Here is a 23,728-nt window from a genome sequence, read left to right on the forward strand (position 1 = left end):
TAAAGTTGTATTTATAAATATTAAATGATTTATTTCCAACACAAGGAAGCTAGTTACAAGGCATAAAAACTACCAATATTAATAATTAGGTTCCTTCCAAATGCTCCAGGAGAAACGGAGCATCAGATATCGATCCCCGCGTCAGGAAGGAAACAAGTTTCAAACATTTGCTCTACATTTCAAACCTGCGTCTCCACAGCGTCGCTCTGCAGCTCAAGACGCCGTATGCAGTTAAATTCCTCACGTTACTAAAGCGTGTTCATCCAAACATGCTGGAAACCACAAACAATTCCCCTCTGGGGAGCCAGAGCTCGTAATTTTTACTTTGCATGACTTCATTGAGCTGCTGGACCACAAATTAACCAGATCAAACTCCTGCTGTGTGTTTGTGTGTGAGCACCGGAGTCTGCTGCTGCTTAATTAGGCTACTAGTAAAGCAGAGAGAAAGACACAGAGAGGATTTTTATCTGGATGCCTGCTATTGTGTGCCGACGTCCCCGGAGCTTTAAATCCGCCTCCCTCTCCCCCGGATGGAGATTAATAAACTCCACGCAGTCGTTTGTGGAAAGCTGCATCGCTGGAACCTGCTGCTTTTATTTGATTATTAGCAGTCGAGACGTTTTTCATCTCACGTCTGATCAAAGTTCTGCGTGTTTACAAAATAAAACACTTTCTGATGAGCTTTAAAAAGAAAGATTTGATTTACATGTTTTTCAAATCGACACGCTGCAAAGGCAAAATGTTACCAAGGATTTTTGGTCTAGTTTCTGGTATAAATATCTCGGTACACTTGAAATAAGACAAAACTAAAAACTACATTTTCAGCAAAAATAGAACAATTTCTTCCACTGGGAGATTATTTAACTTATAATAATGTCTTGGAAATAATCTGCCAGTGGAGTTAGTCATTTTATTTTTATTGATATTAAGGAATTATTTTCTTTAAAATAAGATTTTACATCTTGCTGAAAAGTTTTATTTAAAGTACCAAGATATTTGCACCAGAATCCAGACTGAGAAGAATAACTTTTAATGAAATTACAGAACAATCTGGTCTAAATGCTGGTATTTTACTTGGTTTTAATAATTATCCAGTTTTAACTGACAGCTTGGATGCAAAATGGTAAATTAATTCTCCATCATGCATTTTTCTTTCTGCTAGAAATTTAACCAAAATACAAAACAATTTTTTAAAATATATTTCTAGCCACCATTTTTAGGTACAAACATTTTTCCAGGTTCTGCCCTCTGAAGTAATGACGCCCTGGGTGGTGAGCCACATGGTCCATATAAGAAATAGCCACAAGTTGAGACACTTTTACAATACAAATTTAAAAGAAACCATCATTTGACCCTAAACTTTTAAAGTTCCATCCATCCATTTTCTTTCACCCTTGTCCCTCTGTGGGGTCAGGAGGGTTGCTGGTGCCTCTCCAGCTAATGTACCGGGCGAGAGGCGGGGTCACCTGGGCAGGTCGCCAGTCTGTCGCAGGTCAACACAGAGACACACAGGACACACAACCATGCACACACACACTCACACCTAGGGGCAATTTAGACAGACCAATTAATCTGACAGTCATGTTTTTGGACTGCGGGAGGAAACCGGAGTACCAGGAGAAAACCCACCATGCACAGGGAGGGTTAGGGTTAGGGTAACCATGCAGAAAGACAGGGGTCGGGAATCGAACCCAGAACCTTCTTGCTGCAAGGCAACAGCTCTACCAACTGCGCCACTGTGCAAAAGTTTTCAAACAAAATCACTGTGGAAAGAGAAACTGAGCCATTTTTTGCGCCGACTGCCTGATGTTGCGTTCACACCAAACGTGTTTACAGCGTCTGGTTTACATTCAAAGTCTATGTGGAGGAGCGTTTCACACGTCTAGTTCGGCGTGTTTGGAACCATTTGGAGCATTTGATGCGTCTGACAAATAGGCCGACAACGGAAAATAACAGCTAGAGCGATTTTGATGCATCCGACTCGCCTCCACATTTGGTGCGTTCACACCAAACACGCTATGTGCATCAAAAATGCGTCAGGTTTGCTTCAAGTGCACTTTGAATGCAGACGCTTGATGGTGCGTTCACACCAAACACGTTTCGCGCATCTGGTTTACATTCAAAGTCTATGTGGAAGTCAAAGTCAAACGTTTCCACTCGCATCATTCTAGAGGCGTGAAACGCGCTGCGACGCGCCGCAACATTCAAAGTCTTCCCAGAGACTTCGAATGTAAACCAGCCTGATGCGCGAAACGTGTTCATTGTGAACGCATCACCAAGCGTCTGATGCGTGTTTGACCTGTGAAACATGTTTGTTGTGAACGCGCCATGAGCTGTGGCACAAATAAAAATAGTAAAATTTAAAAAAATGCATCTAACAAAACATGAAATGTGGTGAAAAAAGAACTAGAAGCAAGAAACCCTCACAGTTTCAGGCGCTTTATTATCATAAACCCACATTTTATTCAGAAACATTCTTATGGTTTTCAAGGGAAAAATCAAGCAGAACTTTAAAGCGGTCCACATCTTTCATGTGGATGTAAAGAGTCTCTGTTCAAAAATCCGGCCTTGATATTTACGCTTTGACCCAAACTGAGGTTTGATCCAAACAAGCTGCAGAATTTCTTAATGAAATTTATCTGAATTGCTGCTTTTAAGAGTCAAAAATATTTTAAACAGGACAGAAAACATACTTCATTCTGCAGGTTATGGATATTAAACTTCGGTTCCTATTATTGCAAAGTGTCAAACTTTCTGTCTGAGTGTAAAAAAAAAAAAGAAAAATTGAAGAAAAGGCCCAATTAGTGTTGACATGTTAATGGCCGGAGCCTGACTTTCTGAGTGAAGCTGTCTGCTGACTTTGGGACCCTCTTGTCCTCCTCGCTGTCTATTCTCTTTTTTTTCTGTGTGTGTGAGTGTGCGCTCTTACTGGGACGAACTCCCACCAGGAATGCTGGACCGAATCCAAACTCTTTTCTTCAGAAAGAATCGCGTCCAGAGCACAGAGACTCATTAGAAAAGGCTTTATGTTCTCAGAGTCACTTTAGGGGCCCCGGGGCCGAGTGTACGTGTGGCAGACATCTCTGTAAAGCATATGCATGTGTGTGTGTGTGTGTGTGTGTGTGTGTGTGTGTGTGTGTGTGTGTGTATGTGTGTGTGAACATTATTACTGCGTACTGAAGACAGTAACCTGACAACCAGAGCACCCAAAACTTGTACTTAAATAATAGTAGTAGTACTTCAGCATATTTTTACTCAAGTAAAAGTAAAAAGTAGCCGTCCAAGAAAGTACTCAAGAGTAAAAAGGTATTTGGTTAAAACTAACGAGTAACTATTCAAACTATCAATGATTTAATATTTAAAAATATGAAGTTAAGTGGAAATTTTGATGTTTTGAAGAAGAAATGACAATAATTCTTATAAGTAGCAAAAAAATAACTAAATCAGGTAAAATAATATTTTTCTAAATCAGTTTCTTTCAATAAAAAAAAGACGTATAAAACTTCAACAAAAACTGCAGCTGTGTTTCTGTTTCTGGTGAATTTTTAAAAAAAATTTTGTTTTTCATTCAGTGGGTAGAAAATCCAGACATTTTACTCCAGTAAAAGTAAAATAAATTCTCCAAAGAGTAAATTTTTCAAAACTTTACTCAGGTAAATGTAATTGAGTAAATGTAACTAGTTACCACCCGGCTCTGCTCAGGTATCTGTTGTAATAGAGGAACTGTAACTAAATAAAAATCTGGTCAAACTGAACTAAAACACAACTTTGTAAATCAGGCTCTGAGCCTCATTACCTTCAGCASATTTAATCTTTTTCAGTTGAATATAATTTTAACTGAGTACATTTAACTAGTTACAACCCAAATCTGTTGACAGCAATAACACAAATCAGAAATGCGTACCAGTTTTAGGTATTTAAACTTTTATCTGTGACGGTTTTTCGTCTCTGGGTTAAACATATGTTTGAAATATGAACGTTGTTCCCTTGTCAGACATGAGAACATGAGAAAAACCTCTTATTGTTTCCACTCCGACGCTCTATAAGACGTTTGAAGTCTGGCTTTATGTTGTTAGGAGTGGCACTTTGTGGTGTCACATTTACCCTAAGAAAGATTTTCCACGGGCAAACCTATCATCACACATGTGTTATACATTCAAGTCCGTTTTTCTCCCTCTTCTTGTCTCATGTAGACATTTCTTAAAAAACCCTTGAAGGAGCTACAGTAATCTAAAGCTTGTGGCTGTTATAAAAAACCCCCCAAAAGTCTGACATTGTTTTCCCAGCAGCCTCTGATGTCACTTTCCTCCACATGTCAGCTGGACATGATGCGTTTCTGCTGGAGGAAAAGTAAACACCGCAGCAAAAATATCACCCATCCATCCATTTTTTGACACCCTTGTCCCTCAGTGGGGTCAGGAGGGTTGCTGGTGCTCATCTCCAGCTAACGTTCTGGGCGAGAGGCGGGGTCACCTGGACAGGTCGCCAGTCTGTCGCAGGGCAAAAATACCATTCAGGGTTAAAAAAGAAAATACAGGTAGAGTCTGAATCTGAAGTTGATACAAGTTTGAACATTTAAATGAGAAAAATCTGTTTCAAAATGAACAGAAGAAACAAGGTGAAGCTCAGCTGGGGTTTTTATAATTTATGTTATAAAATGTGTTCTGTTATATAATCAATACATGAATCTAAAATCTATCAGAAATGCTATATACTGCCTAAAGTATTCACTTTTCAACCTATAAACACTTATAAACTTCTAAAATGATGTTGGACTCTTCACGCCTCATCAGTCTGGTAGATTTGGTTCAATTTGGGACCAAAATCTCAAGATTTGTTACATTTTCAGCCGCTGCWGTTCAGAACCAGTTCCCCTCCTCACCTGTGGCGGCGCTGCACCAAGAACTACCGAAGGAAACATGAAAACGTCTGAGGAAGACACTGAGAACAACTTCCTTCCTCACAAAATATAAACAAAAATGGAGAAGCGTCACATTTAGCACGTTTGATTTCTCTTGGTCAAAGACAGTGAGCCATTTCTCCCACGAGCGTTAAACTCACATGTTTGTTTTGGTTGTATTTACCCAGAATTCCCAGCGCTGTAGTTCACTTCCTGGTTCTGGAGTGACCTCTGGTCTGTTAAGCTTTCAAACCACAGTTTACTACAACCGGGCTGAGATCTAGTGCTGTTGGAGGGCTAAAGTTTGTTTGTTTATTTTTGGTTCACACATCCCCAAACAAGGCAGACTTTCTAAAAAAACGAGCTAGAGTTTGATTAAAGTGGACTAAACAAGGCTGGTGTGAATGCAGCCTTAGACAGCTTTAGTTGTTCTGGAAAGGCGTGAAGTTTGGGAAACCATATTTGTGAGGTCAGACGCTGATGTTGGACAAGAAGGCCTGGCTCACAGTGTCTGCTCTAATTTACCCCAAAGGTTTTCTGATTGTTTGAACTCAGGACTCCAAACTCTCTTATCTATCACGGTATAGACCTTCCTTTGTGCGCTGAGGTACCATCACGTTGGAACAGGAAGAGAACATCCTCAGCTGTGCAAACTGAAATTTACTGTCTGACTTTATCAATCACTTCCACTTTTTTGTAATTATTACATAAAATGTCATCCCTGCACCAACTGCACAGATAACTTTTAATGAATAAGTAAATGCTTTTGGAAATATAGCGCGTCTACTTTATGAATTCACAAGAAATTAATTTATTTCAACATATAAAACAAAGTTTGTAGCTAGTTTTCTAGTTGCCATATAATTTCAGGGTTCATAAAACCAAACGTCTATTGTTCATTTTTCCATAGCACTGAAATAAATCTAAGGTTGGCCAAAGGGAAATTAAGCTTCAGCATGAAGAGATGATGGCGGCCATTTGTGATAACAATAGCAACATCAATCAGTCAAAATCCACCAAAGCTTTCTGAGAAAACAGCGACTATTAACTACTTTCACTTGGCAACGCCATGACTCTCACCTATGGCACCACTGTTTTAAAACTTCACTGTTCAACGGAAGAATTATTAACTTGCCATCAGGTTTTCCAGCAATTAAATGTGAAAGGAAAAGGGTATCACAAAGCCAAACCTGTGAGCTGCACGTTTTCTGTGACTGGAAAACATGACGGAGAGCTGTAGATTCATGTTTCAGGATCCGCAGCAGCTTTTCCACTGCAGAGCACCACTTCATGGCTACAGGTGAAGAACCGAAGCGCTCCTCATAAAGGTCCTCCGCTGCTACGTCAAGATGCATTAATACCTCTGGATTTTGAGGGAACATTAAAGGGGATCTATTATGAAAAAAAAATCTAATTTTGCACGTTTTTATACCTCTAACTGCTTCTAAAAGCAATTCAAGAGTTAAAAAAAACACCCAGCTGTTTGTTGGTGTCTGAGAAATGAGCCGTTTCAAAAACATCCTGATTGTTGAGTCACAATGAACGGGCATTAAACCGTTGCCTAGCAACCCAAGTGGTCAGCTGGTTTTACTGCATATGCGCTGTACAATGGCTGCTGGTTTGAGCTTACTGTTGACTTAAGAAACCACTTACTGTGTTTTTGTTGGCTGTGCAGGAGAATCCACTAATGCTTTTCAAAGATGTATGGTTGCATAATTATGCATCTGTTTGCAGCCATGGTAAATGTTGAGTTGAGTAGATCATTTGGATTTAAAGAGTCCTGACCTCTTAAGGAAAGTATCTGCACTAATATGTTATTGTGATGCATTTCCATCAATTATTATCTAAATGTTGTAGCTAAAACCTCCATTAAACATGTTTAAACCTCAGTTTCTGCTGTTAACTGTGTGTGTTTAGTTTTTTACACATTATAAAACCTGACGTATTTGGAGCAGTGTTTTGCCAGAGATGTTCTTAAAAGCCCTTTAATTCTTTGCACATGGAGTAGATAAAAATACTGAATCCTGGTAATAAACTTCCAGGTCTCCTTTTAACCACACCCACTGTCTAATAAGGGAAATAAAATGTTTCTGATGAACACATTTGGATCTTAAGTGATGCCAATTTTAATTTAAGAGACTTTGTGCCATGAGAATAAACCACACCAATAGACTCGTGGCATTCGTACCTAAAAAGAAAACAGCGGTTAAAATGTTTTACACAGCTTAGCACGACCAAATAAGAGGGAAATCAAGAGCAGGAGTGAAGATTTGAACTTAAAAACATTCAATAAAGTTGGGCTTTAATCTGTTTAAATAGCACAAATTTAGTCTAGAAATTTAAAATGCTTGTGGATTCCTTTGCTAATTTTAAGACTTTTTACAGTGTGTAAATTATTTTTAGTCAAAATGCAAATGGCATTTTGACATTCAACAAAGTTGGAGGCAGAAAGGTTGGAAACGTTTAAGCTGAAAGCAGCTGAAATAGCAGTCAATCACATTTATGACGTTCAAAGCAAAGCAGCAGGTTTATGAAGCAGGAAAATGACTTTTTCTGTAAGTTGACTGCACATGGAAAAACTCTGACAGACACAACCGGCTTAATTATCAACAAGTCGTATCAAAACAGAGAGTAATCAGGTTGAAATCATTAGATAATTCAGGACGGCTAACCTGCCAAAGCTGCAGTTGTGGTAAAATATTTGTTGAATTTACTGAAGAAAACAATAACAACAGCGTCTTAAATGTCATTTCTGAGAGAGCCGACTGGTTTAAAACCTGATGTAGGTTTGAGGAAATGCATTGTGACATTTAAAGCTTTTCAAGGTTATAAAACGGTTTAACATAAATTCAGCAGCACCTCACCGGGATGAAGTTATTATTGTCATTCAAAGTAACAACATCTTGTCAAACATATCCATTACTTACTGCAAATAACTGAACAACTTTGGATTTGATCATCTATGTAGCATCCAGGAATCCATCAAACTTAACTTGAAGCAGACGAAGCACTAAAGTTGAAAGTCACACTTCTCTTTTGGCTTCCAGAGATGAAACTCTGCCTTTTTTTAAAATAATAAACTGTATTTTGAGGTTTGTGAGTCAGAAACAAAAACACATCCATAGTTTTCACCAAAAGGCCACAAATACAAACAGAAAAGTTTGTATTTGTTTCTGATGAACCTCAGAAACTAGCAGAAATAAACCTGCAGACTGAGAACGGACAATCTATCTTTATTTCTTCTTTATTTTCACGTTTATATCCAACACTAAGGTTTGGGATCAGATGTGCTGATGCAGAGGAAACTGCGTTGTTTACGTCATAAACGCAGCTGTCTCTCCGCAGCCTAAAATCAGCCTACAATCTCTTTTAAAAAATCTAATCGGTGAGCCTGAATGGGCTAAAAGGAGGCCAAGAAGGCAGCATAAGGGCTGGAAAGGAGGCAGGATGTGAAGGCATGGAGCCGAGTGCTTCACCTCTGAACACTGGGTGTGTTTCTGCATGCACTCGTGTGTGTGAATGCGTGTGTGTGTACGGCGAAGGGGGCCTCCCGCGCAGCTACTCTGGAGCCACTTAGGTTTTGGATGGCCGGTATTTAACTTAAGAAAAGCCTGGCTGGGCCGCTTTTCTAAAACAGGCTCAACGAGAAGCTTAAAGGGGCAGGAAGGTGTGTTTTCCAGGCACAGAGTGCCAATTTATAACGCAATCAAGTAAATAGGTCACCTTCAGTTGTTATAAAAACACTTTATGTATAATTTTACTTCCTGATTATACGCCTTGAGATTGGGCCTCTGGGCGACATGGACTTCTTTAGGACAACAGTCCAATTTTGATTTATATCACCAAACTGCTCAAGGTTTGGTGATATAAATTTAATAATTTAATCACATTTAAATGTGATTAAATGTGTATTTAATCACATTTTCAAATGTATTTACAGTCTCAGTGGACAAACAGTGGAGAAAATACGAAAACTAACAGTTTGGGAAATTATTGTGTCAACGATAAATCAAAATTCTTATAATGATAAGAAATAAATGGCCTCTGTGTCTTTAAGAAAGTCCTGCTCTTTCTGAAGCTCCGCCTTCAGGAAGTCATCACAACATGGCTCCTCCATTCACCCTTTAGCAACGATTTCACGGAGAAGTAGCTCAGGTAATGAGCTCAGCAGCTCCACCAGGTGTTTGCTGATTGCTGCTGGCTAGTCTGAAGGAGCAGAGAGGGGGAGGAGCTACGCCTCAAAGGCGGAGCTAGGTCCAAACAGGCAGAATGGTTGCCATAGAGATTACAGAATTTCTCAAACATGCATGAAAGAATCAAAGCGACACTCCAGGTTTGTTTTTGATGAGAAAATAACATAAAAACATGAAGCAAAGATCAAAAACGTAAATTTTACATAATACAGATTATTACTGAAGAAAGGATTAATGTTTGATTCTTCCACCATCATGCAGGCCTGAAGGCAACATGTTTTCCCCCCATCAGCCTGCCTCTGTGTTTCACTGTAGGGAGGCCCCAGTGGGTTCTGCAGAATCAGAACCGTTGAGTCTGATTCACCTCCAAAGTTGTTCTCATTTGGCGTCTCATTCCAAGTTTTTTTTCTTTCTTTCTTTTTTTAAATCAATCCAAAAGCGATGCAGTCTCAGCTCTGATGACATGGGAATTTATTACCGGCCTGAGTGATATGAAATAACAACAGCTAATACTAATTTCCATAACCCAGCATGTCCAAATTTCCACTGCAGAGTTTTGTTCGTTTTGAGCCAACAGCTGAGATGTGATGTTTGAAGGGAAAACGTCTTCCAACTCGAGCTTTTTGAAACTAAACGTTTGTTTGGATAGTAAGTGAATGACTAACCTGCTCTGTTACATGATGTGCAGCCCTGATGGAAAGTTTTCACACTCAGTGTTTTCACGAAATGTTGCTTTAACATGTCCTCATTTATTGTTTCTGTCATCAATCTGCAAACAAGTCTTCTAAAAACAAAGCAAAGAAAAACAATGTTTTTAAGAGCATTTTGGAAAAGTTTCAAAACTTGAAAACTAAAATGTTTCCATGTTTGGATCAAAGGTTTGGCATTCTTTAACTTCTGAGTTTCTCCCTTGATTGAAAAGTTCAAGAGCAATCAGACTGGACCGCACAGATGTTTCTGTTTCCTCAAAGATGCTCAACTTGATTCACGTCCAGATTGGAAATTCAAAGATTTTTCTCAGGATGAAGGTCCAGATTGTATATTTTTCTCGCTTTAAAAGTATTTTTGTGTAAATTTATGTTTTTGCAAGTTGAAGCAGCTCATTTCACATCCTTATTGGTGAAAGCTAACTAACTACCTTGCAGATCAGAAATAAAAGATTTCTAGGGCTGAAGGTCATGATTATTCTAGCAATCAATTATTCAATCGATTAATCGGCTTAAAAATAGTCAAATTCTGCAGATTTTTCCATTAACCACTACAGCTTTTATTACTCAATATTAGAAATACATTAAAAGATGCAGATAACCAAATTTAACTCATAAAATGCCACAACATACATATTCCTTTAGTTTACAGATGATCATTCGTAGCAATGGATGCATCTGCAACTAAAAACCTATAGAGAAAGTATTTTTTATCATCTTAGATGCAATAAATATGAATTTTTTGTAGAGTTTTGGCTTAATTACAGCCCTGTGTGTGTTGATCTTTTAGCAAATGGACTTTTCTCAGTCTATATTCTCCACTCAACAATTAATCAACTGCTAAACTAGACGCCGATTATTTCAATAATTGATTAATCGCGATTAATCAAATTAATGGCCATGCACAACAGTTCAAAAACCCGTAAAATTTGGTATTAAAGTCAGAAGATATTCAACACCACCTTTTATTTGTTTGCTACAGTTGAACTCTCAGCAGTAAATCTCTTGCAGATTAAAAAATAAAGCAGGTTTCAGAGAACATGATTTCAAAGGTGCAGTAGCGCCCAGTTCACACCAGCGGCTGACCTTACGCACGAAGCCCTTAGAGAGCCACACGAAGACATCCCGTTCCTTCAACACGCGCACGCCGTCCCATCCAAATATTTTAAATCTCTTTTATTTCTCTTGGAGGGAGTCGTGATAAACTAAACGCAGTCGTCAGCATCGGGTTTGTTTCACGGATTCATCTTTTCCAACAAGTTAATCCAGCAGCAAAGATATACTGACTGAGGTATCGGCCCAGCATTTTGTAAAGAATGCAGCCTTGTAAGGGATTCATGTGAAGCAGCACGTTTAAAAAATTACCCATCTGGGATCCAACTGAGTCAGATTTAAAACCAAGAAACTGAGCTGCTTAGGCTTGGCAGCAGATCCCAGCACTGTAAATATGCATGAACATGAACGCACCGTCCAGACAGGAAAAGATCCAGGGGTGTGATGCAGCACCTTGCAGAAGTGATCAAACCTCTCAGACTTGTTCACAGGGTTAATTTTCAAACTTATAAAACATGATTTTATGGGTTTGAATTAAACCCACCAGAACCAGGTTTTTGGGAATGCTTCTCCGATTTAATTTTCCGTATTTCCTTAAACTCGGTTAGACTGGATGGCAAGCAAAGGTGAACCACAACGTTTAAAGACAACCTGTTATGTAAAATTCACATTTTGCATGTTTTCATGCTTCTATTCGAGTTTCTACTGACTGCTTTAAAAAAACACCTAGCTGTTCTTTGGCAGTAAGTTAATGTATTTGGTGTCTGAGTCGTTTCAAAAAACCTTCAGAAGGTGACGTTACCTAGCAACCCCAGCCAGTCACCTAGCAACCCAATCAAAGCTCCAGCACATTTGATCAGCTGGTTTTACCGCTGTACTCAGCCTTTTTTTCTTTGGCAATACATTCATATTTTTTGGTGTCTGGAAAATGAGTCGTTTCAAAAACTTCCCCATTGTTGAGTCACAATCGACAGGCACTCCGCCGTTACCTAGCAACCCAAGCAGAGCTCCAGCACATTTGGTCAGCTGGTTTTACCGCACTATGAGCTCTACAACGGCTGCTGGAAAAGACAAGTGTTTTGTTGTTGACTTAGCATCCAGAAACCACTTACTGCATTTTTGTTCATTGCGTAGGAGGCTCTACTACTGCTTTTCAAAAATGTACGGTTGTATAATTGTGCATCTATTTGCAGCCATTTTAAGGTGTGAGTGTAAACTTTGAGTTGGGGGCGTGGCCAGCAGCAGATTATTTGAAGTTAAAGAAACAGGAGCTCAAAATAGGAATAACTTACAAAAGGACATGTTTTGTATAGACCAGTGATTCTCAACCCTGGTCCTCAGGCCCCCCTGCTCTGCATGTTTTAGTTGTGCCTCTATTCCATAACAGCTGATTCAAATGATTGCATGACCATCAAGTACTGTGGAAGCCTGTTAATCACCCAGAGATACAATTCAGGTGTGTGGCAGAAGGGAAATACCTAAAACATGCAGGACAAGGGGGCGGTGAGGACCAGGGTTGAGAAACACTGGTATAGACCAAAAACCAACACTAAGCTGTCCAAGGCAGCACAATAGATCACCTTTAAGTCTTCCCATGATTGTATTTAGGACTAAACTTTGACAGGGCCATTCTAGCATACTAGTATGTTGTGATCTAAACTACTCCACTGTAGCTCTGGCTGAATATTTTGAGAAAAAGTCCTGATAGAAGGTGAAGCTCCAACTCCGTCTCACGTCTTTTGCAGCCTTAACAAGGTTTTTCCTCCAGAATCTCCTGATATTTTTCTTCAATCATCTTACAGTCAATTCTAGCCATCTTCCCCACATCACAATGCTTACCCTACCTGCCAAGCAGAGTCCAAAGATGGTCAGCAGAACCAGGACGTACAAGGACACAATCGCATATTTGATGGCGGACAGGGAGTTCAGGAGACTGCAGTGCTGGTCCTGCTTCCTGCGGCGCTTTGCGCACACTAAAACAAAAACAAACGTTGAAAAATATTTTGCAGTTTCAGATTAAGAGGACATAGAAATCTACTGCAAGTTTGCTGCTAAAAATGACTAGTTTTAGAAATTTATTGTAACATTTTGACTATACTCAGAGATGGGCATAAAACCCAAAAATTGTACTCAAGTAAAGTTAGCACTACTTCAACATATCTTTACTTTTAGTAAAAGTAAAAAGTAGCCATCAAAACAAATTTCTCAAGTAAAAGTATTTGGTAAAAAGTCAAGTACTGAGTAACTGATCAAATCATAATGAGATGAACCAAAATATAAAGTAAAGTTTACATTTTAGTTATTCATAAGTAACAAAAATAAAATCAGGCAAAAAAAAAAAAATCAAATCATTTTCTTTCAATAAAAAAACTCATGAAACTTTAACAAAACTGCAGGTGTGAATTCAAGTCTGGTGAATTTTTGGTTAAAACATGTTTTGTTTTTCACTCAATAGGTACAAAATCCAGAAATGTCACTCAGGTTAGAGCAGCAATACTTCGTAATAAAGTTAGTCAAGTAAAAGTAAAAAGTGCAAAAGTTACTCTAGTAAATGTAACTAGTTACTACCCAGCTCTGACCACAAGGGGCCACATTTCCATCACAGGAAACGAAGCAGTATGAGGCGATCCACTCGCTGTTTTTTAACAAAACTTCAACCACGACCTTCAGCTTCTGGCAAAATCTCTGCATTACTTCACAATTATCTTTCAAATTCTGCTGCATGAACTGCACACACTCACTGAGGAGCCATTATTAAAACACATGTCAGCACTTAACCGTCCTGTCCGGGTCAGACGCAGGCTTGATAAAAGTGACACGGTGATTTAGATGAATGATGGAAAAGCCGTTTCTGTATCTGTGTGTTGGACAGCTGGGCGTTGATGGAAACGTTCGCCTCGGGTCAAGAAGATGAATCAGTTCTCAGACCTTCTTATGGAGTCACATTCTTCATCTCTAACTAGAACCGGACTCAGACTTTTCCTCTAAAGTGAAATCATGCACATGTTTATCTGACTGAGGAAACTCTTTATTGGAGCTTATAGTTGATGGAATAATTGGATCTTTGCACCAGATTTGCTTTATGAAGAAATTTGACTTGCTTTATTTGCAGAAAGATTAATGAGGCTTTGTAAGGGAATGTGGGCAAAACATTGTCGATATTCCACTAATGTCCAAAAACACACTTTTGCATTTGCAGTGTTTCCATGAAGTAAAAAACACAATTAAAAACGAGACCAAAAATACTTGGTGTGATTTTGTGTTTTTGCAGTGCAATGTGTTGTGAAAAGATCTCAGAACATCAAGTGGCATTGTAATTAAGATGGCCTCCACTGGGATTTCATACGGTCAAAGACTCCGTCTCCCTGCGAACACTCAGGATACTGAACTGTGTCCAAACTTTGAAACAAAAACAGCATGGTGTCATTTGGGCCGTGGCAATCCATCAATGGATGCAGGTGGACTGGTGTTGATGCACACACACATTAACTTTCCCCTCCGTGATGAAGAACACGCGCTGCCGCGGCGCAAGACAAACACAGCTGGCTGAGATGTGTGTTAGTCACATGGCTGGAATGTACAGCACAGAAACAAACATCACGCCGGACGGCTTCTGAGAGAAACGGATCGGAACCACTGGGAAAAAAGTAAAAAAGACATTTTAATCTCAGAATTCTGAGTAATCAAAATTGTTTAAATTAATTATACACCATTGGGGAAATCAGGTCTTAAATCTCAAATCTACCAATAACAATTAAGAAACAGATATGTCATTATTATCATATTCTAACAACATAATTTAGATAACTAAGAATGTTTTGGTATTTATTTGGATTTTGGCAGAGAATTAGATTTCTGAGTTTAAAGTCAGAATTATGAGAAAAGTCCAAATTCTGAGTTTAAAGCCAAAGTTTTAAGAAAAAGTCCAAATTCTGAGTTCACAGTGAAAATGTTGAACTTAAGGTCAAAATTCTGAGATGATAGTCAGAATTCGGAGATTAAAGTTGAAATTCTAAGATTAAACCTGAAATTCTGAGATTCGAGTCAAAATTATGAGATTAAAGTCAGAATTCTGACATCAAAGTCAAAATTCTTGGTTTCCAGTTAAAATTATGAGAATAGTCAGAATTGTGAGAGAAAGTCTGAATTCTGAGATTAAAGTCAAAGTTTTGAGATTACAGTTAAAACATTGAGCTTATAGTTAAAATTCTGTAAAACAAAGAAAAAAGTCAGAATTCTTTTTTTATTGACCCTAATTGCCTTCCGTAGCGTCTTCATTTTAAACAGGCCCGTCTTAAAAACAAACACTGAAGGAAGAAAAGCCTCGTAACGCCGTGCAGATAGAGCGGAAAATAAAAGCCGCCGCCGCCTCAGGAGAAACTCGTGTGTGCAGTTAAAGTTTTAAGAGTTTAGGTCAACTCGGACTTCTGATTTATGTCAGCACCGTATTCCTTCACTTCAGAGTTACGTAACAAACTGAGAGCAGGGAGGCAGGGTTGTGATCTTTGCATAAACACTTCAAATTAATCGGCTTGTTTTTCATCCAGAAAATGACCTCATTTATGCAGTTTTTTTTCTTCGACCCATAAATTGAAAATCTTTTAATAAGCATTTTTATTTAGCACTGGCACAGCTGGATTTGTATTTGCTAATGGATTTCTTCTATTTCTTTCATTTTTCTGTCACGCTTTAATGTCTCTGATCATTAAATTACTTTTGATATCCAATTACAGTTATTTTACTCCTAATAATGATGTCATTTATTAAGGAAAATAAATATATCCACACCAATGTGGCGCTATGCAACAACATAATTACCACCTAAATCAACAACTGAAAGGCTGCAATAACTAGGAATGATTCATTTACAGTTCAGTGGAAGATTTCTCCATTTTATTTGCAGAATTATTTTATTTTCTTAGCTTGTATGGCCTGTTTCAGGTCATACTACAGCATCTTACTGGGTCTTAAGTCCAGAACTGGACTGCTGACCACTCCAAAAACTAGAAATTAGAACCAAGAAATCATTTAACTGTTTCAGGACGTAACTCAATAGATACTAGATAATCAAAGCTGTGCTCAAGTCTTGAGTAATCTTTAAATTAACCAATGTTTTCACGTTTTTTCTTAAGAATTTGACTTGGGTTTTATTTCTAATTTTAAATGATTACTGTAAAACACTGTTTTTGAAATCTGTCATAAATCACAGGTCATGTATGTTGTTATACATGTTAACTGTATTTTTTTTTATCTCTTCCATCGACCGTTTTCTGATTTGCTGTGTTCACTGCAAAAACACAAAATCTTACCAAGTAACTTTAGTCTAGTTTCTACTGCAAATATCTTAGTGCACTTAAAATAAGACAAACTAGCGTATAAGTTACTTTTCAAGAAGATATAGAAGCTTGTTTTAAGTCAATAAATCCTTCATACTGATAAAAAAGTTCTAGTTCCGCTGGCACCGTTACCTAGCAACGACAGCCAAGCCCAGTCCGTCACCTAGCAACCCAGTACAATGGGAGATTTTTCACTAAAAACAAGATAAAAATATCATGTTATAAGTGAAATTATCTGGAAACTTTCTCCTCAATATTAAGAAATGATTGACAACAAGTCGCTATATCTTCCTGAAAAGTTACTTGTAAGTTAGTTTTGTCTCATTATAGAAGATATTTGCACTAGAAACTTAGTAAGATTTTTTGTTTTTGTTTTTTTATTCCACACACACCTTCCATAAGGTTCACGTTTAGTCTGTCAGTCCACACAACATTTTTATAAAACTCTTAAGGATGACCAAGATGTTTTATTAGGGACAGAGAGACGGGCCTTCATGGTTTCTTGAAGCAGAAGTGGCTTTGGCCTTGGGATAATTTTCACCATCTGTTTCTTATTATTATATCATGAACACCAATTTTAGCTGAGACACATTGAACCAGCCTGGTTTGGAAAGGTCTAAGAAACAGAAATCATCATTTCTGAAATATTTACTCAAGTTATCTTTACTCAATTTAAAAGTTAGTTAGATACTAAGAGTGTTATGAAAAGGCAAATACATTTTCACTGCACTGTAAATAAGTAACTAAGTCAGACATTTAGCTAACTGAAAGGTAACATCATAAGTTTAACTACCTGTATGGCCCAGATGGAGAATATTTAGTGGAGGGTTTCCAAAGTGCAGCCTGGCACATTTGCGGCCTTTGATTGAAAATTTTACCCATCCAGCAAAGGTGCTTGATGCAGGTACGTTTTTTATTTGCATTCAAGGTAAAATTAGTACTCACATAATTTTCTTACAATGGAAAACACAAATCTTTTTATAATTAAGCATTTAGAACAACCTTTATCCAGAAACCTTTACTAAAACATCACTTTTGCTCCACACAAATCAGCTTTTTCTGCTTTATTAAACTTGGCTAAACATAGCAAAAGTTTTGAAAAAAAGAGACCCAGTTGTCATACTGAAAATAATTTGTCTAAAAGAAATGAGATAAGAAAAAAAACAACTTTATTTGCTTAATTTTTATCCCACAAATATTAGTTTAGTCACCCCTTACTTAGTGTAAAAAAATGTTTCTATGACTGTAGCTTTCAGTTTGTTATCTGAATAAACTGAACTGAATAAGTTCTCCAGTTGATGTTAACTCAAACTTTCCCAGCAAAGCAGCCAAGCTGCAGGGTGAAACCTGAGAACATTAAATCTGTGAGTTCGTTCAGCTGCACCTCACAAATACAGATGTCACTTCTGGACATTGAGATGACCAGAGCCAGAGGAGGACAAATGCCAAGAACATGATCGCATCACCGCCTTTTTCCAGCAGTTTTAGAGTTGGACTTCATCAGAGTTAGATGATGATGATGATGATGATGATGATGGGGTTTTAAAAAATAAAAATCTCCTAATGAAACTCAGAAAAAACACCTGATCGTTAACTGCAGAGATAAATTAATCTCAACCCATTTCCAACTAAGTAATTTCTATGTTAAAATATAAAGTTTCGTACCTTCATCACAAAGGTTGAGTTTGGACAAGTTGTGTCCATCGTAGACTTCCTCATACATGGAGCCGCTCTCTCTTTCCTCATTTGTGCTCAGATACATGGCTTTGTTTTCCATCCCCTCCTAAACTGAAGAAACAATAACATGAGTCAGTTAAAACACCTCCTATGAGCTACACTGCAAAAATTCAGAACCCTGCCATTAAATTACGGTCTGGTTGCTGGTGCATATATCTTAGTACACTTAAAATAAAAGAAAAAATGACTTATAAATAACTTTTCAGCTTGTCAATAATTCTTTAAAATTGATTAATTAATTTATAACATGGAAAAAAATAAGTTTTTCATCAATATTAAGAAATGATTCAATTAAACGAAGCTCCTGTCTTGTAAGTCATTTATGTGCACTAGCAACCAGATCAAATTTAATGGCAAAATGTTGTGCTTTTGCAGTGTGGAAATGGTAAAAAACAAACAAAACTATTTAATTCCCACTTTCTCTGAAAACAAACTTTTATACACCTTATGTGTGCTTATTAGTTTAGAGGGAAGGAATTAAGAGATTAATCCAGGATATAGTGAAAAAAACAATTGTATTGTAAAATAATAATAATAATACAAATTTAAACCAAGGTGTGATTAAACCAATTTTGCACACTGAGTTCCTTTAAATCTAGGCTAAAAACCACCTTAGAGTCACTTTTGAACCATATTAACGAAACATTGACCAACATTTTGATTTGGTCAATCAGTAGTTCATTACAGTACAACATTAGTAACAGTAGTAACTGGTTTCCTTCATATCCCTCAGGCCGCTCTCAGTTTGTTCAGTTGAAATCATTTTCCTCTCGCCCAGTTCCCGTCTCCTCAGGTGTTCCCCAGGGCTCTGTCCTGGGACCCTTGTTGTTTATCACTTACCTCCTCCTCCTTGGTAATATTTTTCGCAAACATAACTGCTACGCGGATGACACCCAACTCTATGTTTCAACCAAACCCAGTTCCATGCTTCCATTTTCTTCCCTCACTGATTGTCTTCTTGAAATAAAACAATGGTTTACTCTTAACTTCCTTAAATTAAATTCCAGTAAAACTGAACTTCTCTTAATTGGTACTAATTCAATACTAAGTAAACTTGATAATTTCTCCATTTCAGTTGATAACTCCTCCATTTTTCCCTCCCCTCATAAGAGTCTGGGTGTCGTCCTCCATAGCAGCCTCTCTTTTGCCTCCCATATCAATAATATCACTCGGTCAGCTTATTTTCATCTCAGAAATATTCACCGTCTCCGTCCTTCTCTCACTCCGCACTCCACTGCTGTTCAGGTCCACAGTTTGGTCACATCTCGTTTAAACTATTGTAATTCTCTACTTTTTGGTTTGCCACAGAAAACTCTGCATAAATTACAATTGGTTCAAAATTCAGCTGCTCGTATCATTACACAAACCCCCTTTAATTCATCACATCACACCTATTTTACAACAGCTCCACTGGCTTCCAATCACATATCGCATCGACTATAAAATACTTCTTCTAACTTTTAAAGTAGTTAACAACCTCACACCTCCATATCTCTCGGACCTCCTTCACGTTGCCACTCGTTCCCTCAGGTCCTCTTCTTCTGTCCATCTCACCGTCCCCCCTGCTCGTCTCGTCACTATGGGGAGCAGAGCATTCAGCCGCTCTGATCCCAAACTCTGGAACTCACTCCCACCTGATCTCCGCAACATCGAGTCTTTTAAGTCCAAACTCAAAACCCATTTGTTTGAACTACCATACAACCTTTAATTATCTTTGTACTGTCTTATAAAGCTTGTTTGTGTTTTTTTGTTTTTATTACTGGTATGTACTTTATAATTTGCTTGCTTTTATGTCAAGGTGACCTTGGGTGTCCAGAAAGGCGCCTACAAATAAAATGTATTATTATTATTATTAGTTGACTAAATGTAATGTTTACTGGTTTACTGTGTTTATGTGCATCAGGGTTTTACTTTAACAATATTTTAGATGTGAAGTTTGTCCAGATTTATTTATTTATTCTTTGACTTTTCTTTTAGTCAATAAGTTGTTTCTCCAGACATTTACTGGTGTTTTACGCTGCTTTTGGCAGTTGGTGGTTACCGTAGCAACCAGTAACTGACAGCTCCGCCCCCTTTTTCTGTTGCTGTTCTGTAAAAGTGGTATATGTTATTATCAGCTCTGTTTTCTTTACACGTATTACATCTAAACATATATTTTAGACAAATGTGATCATGCACAGTGTTTCATGAGTAATTTTGGTATGTTTTAAACGTTTTTTAATGTTATTATTAATGTTGTGCATGTTAGCTATGTTTAATTTGACACCTGCTGCTAACTGCTCGTTGGGAGCCATTGCTCTGTAGTKTGTTTAGGGATGTTTATTATATTTTATTTAATGCTTAGGGGCAGAAACTGCTGGACTGATTTTAACCACCAACTTGATTTCATAAATTCAGTGAATCTGAATGTGTTATGAAGTCAAACTACTGGACCTGAGACGAACACAGTGTGTTTTATCACTTTGTATTTTTGTGGGTTTTTTTAATGTAAAGTACTTTGAAATGGCTTGTTGCTGAAATGTGCTACAAAAATAAACTTGATTGATTTATTGATTTAAAACTATTACATTCTGTTTATCTTTATCTTGAAGCCTCATTCTCTGTATTTTCACTAAGCTGAAATCCATTGAAGACAATAAGCTATTGTAAATGCTGAATGTTATTTAGCAATAATTATATCAGCYGGTTTTCTCTAAATTGAGGATTTAAAGTTAAAATTCAATGAAATAAAACATTAAAACCAAATTAAAATATTTTTATGCAAAGTTAAATGAAAATCTGTGTTTTTTTTTACAATATAAACACCTTACAGGTGTATTTTGCTTTTGATGAGTATGTTTAATCATGTATGTTTTTCTTCTTTATTACCCTCCACAGAGGCTAATGTGATAGGCCAGCTGTGAAAGCTCTCATCATCGCTACTCAGTTCAAACTACAACAAACTTTCAGACTCGCACTGAAAAGTCCAACATAAGCAAACAGAAGGAAATCCTGGTGCAGTAAAGACTGTATCTCTCTAACCCAGAGTTGAGCAATTTGTCCTTCTGCCAGTTTGGTTGGACGCTAGCTGCATTTTAGCTCTAATCCATCTGCTTGGCTCTTCAGGAGATATAAAACCTGAATGAAATCACATGTTTAAACGAGCAGAGAAGTCGGTCAAAGAGTGTTTTACCTTTCATACCAACCAGGAGGGAGGAATGTGAAGCATGGCGGCTACCGCTAACAATATTACGTCACATCAGAGGTGGTGTGGGCGGCCATTTGTAAGTCAGAAATGACAAACGTTTAACCCAAACTACCGTGGCAAATTTTTAACTGTGTAACTTTAACTAAGCTTTGTACCAGTTTAGGAAGTCCTGCTCACTTGTGATCTCATTTGATAAAATTGCCCAACAATTAATTTTTTTTCTGGTTAAAATCTGATGGAAAAGGACCAAATATTTACAGACCTTCCTGAGGATAATCGCCAATAACTCTCCAACAGGGCTAAATACAGTATTTCAACAAGCATAGAGGGAAATACAGTGTTACAGATGATAATTATATTGGAGAAACATCTAAAAAGATACATTTTTTATTGAGTTAATCCTGGAAACATTTATTATATATGTTAGACTCTAACTCTAAGACACTGCACTCTTTGTAATAGCAAAATGAGTGAATTTATTTGCCTTGAAAGCTTTAACAGATTGATTGACTCATTTTCTAAACTCACTTAATGCTGTGCAGAGCAGATTAATTTCTCCAGCTGCTGCTCATAGGAAACAGATCTCAAGCTTTTGTCATTTTCATGCATTATAAGACTGATTTAGTTTCCACTTAAAGGCCCAATCAAAGCAGCCATTGGGATTAAAGTGGTAAACAGTTTGAGTGGAAACCAGCTGCTGACACAATTCATAAGCTCTACATATCGGTAGAAATGGAGAAGCCATAAGTGCAACCTTTTAAAACATTAAAAACCAACAGGAATCCTGTCAACAGGAGGCGGACCGATAGCGTTAACACGGTTTAGCCGATAAATTCCTCGTTTTAACTTTATCAGCCACAACAGCAACAGAAAGGCCAAACATAGTTACACGTTAATTGTTTTCATTTTAACCACAGGTGGGTGGAGTAACCAAAAAATGTACTGAAGTAAGACTAGCACTACTTAACAGGGTGTTGCTAGGTAACCAAAGAGTGAGTGAGTGAGTGGGTTGCTAGGCAACCATGGAAGGAGTGAGTTAGGTAGAGTAGACAAAGATTGTACTCAAATAAGTAAGAGTAGCACCACTTCGCTCAACATATTTTTATTCAAAAGTAAAAAGCAGCCATCCAGAGTAAAAAAGTATTGAGTAACTGATCAAATTATCAATCATTTAATATTTAAAAACAATATCAGACAGACCAAAGTATAAAGCCAAGTGGACATTTTGGATTTTAAAGGACAAAAATGACAATAATTCATATAAATGACAAACAGTAAAATCAAGCAAAATCAGTTTCCATCAATATAAAACGTTATCAAAAATTGCAGGTGTGTGTCTGTATCTGGTGAAGTTAAAACATGTTCTTCATTCAGTGGGTAGAAAATCCAGAAATTCTACTGAAATAAGAGTAGAGGTACTTCAATATATTTTTACTCAACAATAAAAAGTATCCATCCAGGAAATTACTCAAATAAGAGTAAAAATGTATTTGGTGAAAAGTACTGAGTAACGGATGAAACTATCATTTCATACTTAAAAAAAATGAATCAATAAAYTTCACGCTAAATAGGAAACATAACTCACCTAATTCTGATTATCATTCCCAACAATGACGAAAAACACTMATTTCAATACAGCCAAAAAATACCTCAACCTGTTGTGAAAACTTATCAAAAAAGTTTTTTCTTTTTCAAAATTGCAGTTTCCWTTAAGCAAATTTATCTTCATAATTGCAATTTGCGCAATTCTGCAGTCAATGTGGACGCAGCTAATGTCTTCTATGCGTTCTGATTTTATCAGAAGCTGAATTTATTAGCTGTTAGCCATAATCTTTAAAGCAACAGAAATAAATTAATGGAGTTACAAAAAAATAAATGACATTTTTTAAATATTATTTGCTGAAATGCACCTGTATGACTTCCAAATGATATGACAATATGTTCTGTTTTAGTAAAGAATCAATAAACCTCACGCTAAATAGGAAGCATAACTCGCCTACTTCACTGTTTATTATTCCCAGCAATGACAAATGAGTTGAGTCTGTTATCAAAAGCACTCTTTAACAGTTTATTTGTCCAGATTTTAACTGATGTTTTAACAAAAATTCTCATACTGTTTAGTGTCGGTAAATCATGTTCGGCCCGCAGACTTTCCCACGCCGCGCTCCATCTAAATCAAACAGAAGTGAAGTGGAAGAACATAAAACAAACAGAAAGGACAGAGGACAGAAAGGCAGTGACAGAGGTGAAATGAGAGTCGGGAGTTGTGGCTGTGAACTCACTCTGTGTTTGAGAAAGTGGTTAAAAAGCGCTCAGTCAGGACTTTTTCATTAAAGCGGGATATAAGGCTCAGGTTGACATTTAGGCAGGAATCATCTGCGCTGCTAGGAGATCACACRAAACACGCAAAAAACCCAAACTTCAGCGAGTGTTTGCGTGCGTCTGTGTGGAGCGATTATCTTCTTTCTGCTCCAAGTTCTGTGGGACACGACTCTAATCGTTTATTTGCTCTCTCAGTGTCCAGGAATGATGGTGGGAAAGCAAAGTGATGTGTCTGAACCGACACCTGGAATCAGAGCTTAAACATAAAATCTAATTGTTTTTCAAAACAAATC

General features: G+C 37.5%; 1 protein-coding gene across 2 annotated transcripts in view; it reads right to left on the reverse strand.

Moving 5' to 3' along the window:
* Positions 1-23,728, reverse strand: part of scara5 (scavenger receptor class A, member 5 (putative)) — an 81,113-nt gene that overhangs the window by 53,994 nt on the left and 3,391 nt on the right. The window contains exons 2-3 of one of the 2 annotated variants that reach the window (XM_008397282.2): positions 17,855-17,972; positions 12,698-12,826 (exon numbers count right to left, since the gene is read on the reverse strand). In XM_008397282.2, coding sequence (XP_008395504.1) covers positions 12,698-12,826; positions 17,855-17,966 — 241 coding nt within the window. In that variant the 5' untranslated portion in view covers positions 17,967-17,972. Of the gene's footprint in view, positions 1-12,697; positions 12,827-17,854; positions 17,978-23,728 lie in introns of both variants that reach the window. The other variant, XM_008397281.2, reaches the window with a different exon arrangement.

Source organism: Poecilia reticulata, linkage group LG21, assembly GCF_000633615.1.
Source record: "Poecilia reticulata strain Guanapo linkage group LG21, Guppy_female_1.0+MT, whole genome shotgun sequence".
Classification (NCBI taxonomy): domain Eukaryota; kingdom Metazoa; phylum Chordata; class Actinopteri; order Cyprinodontiformes; family Poeciliidae; genus Poecilia; species Poecilia reticulata.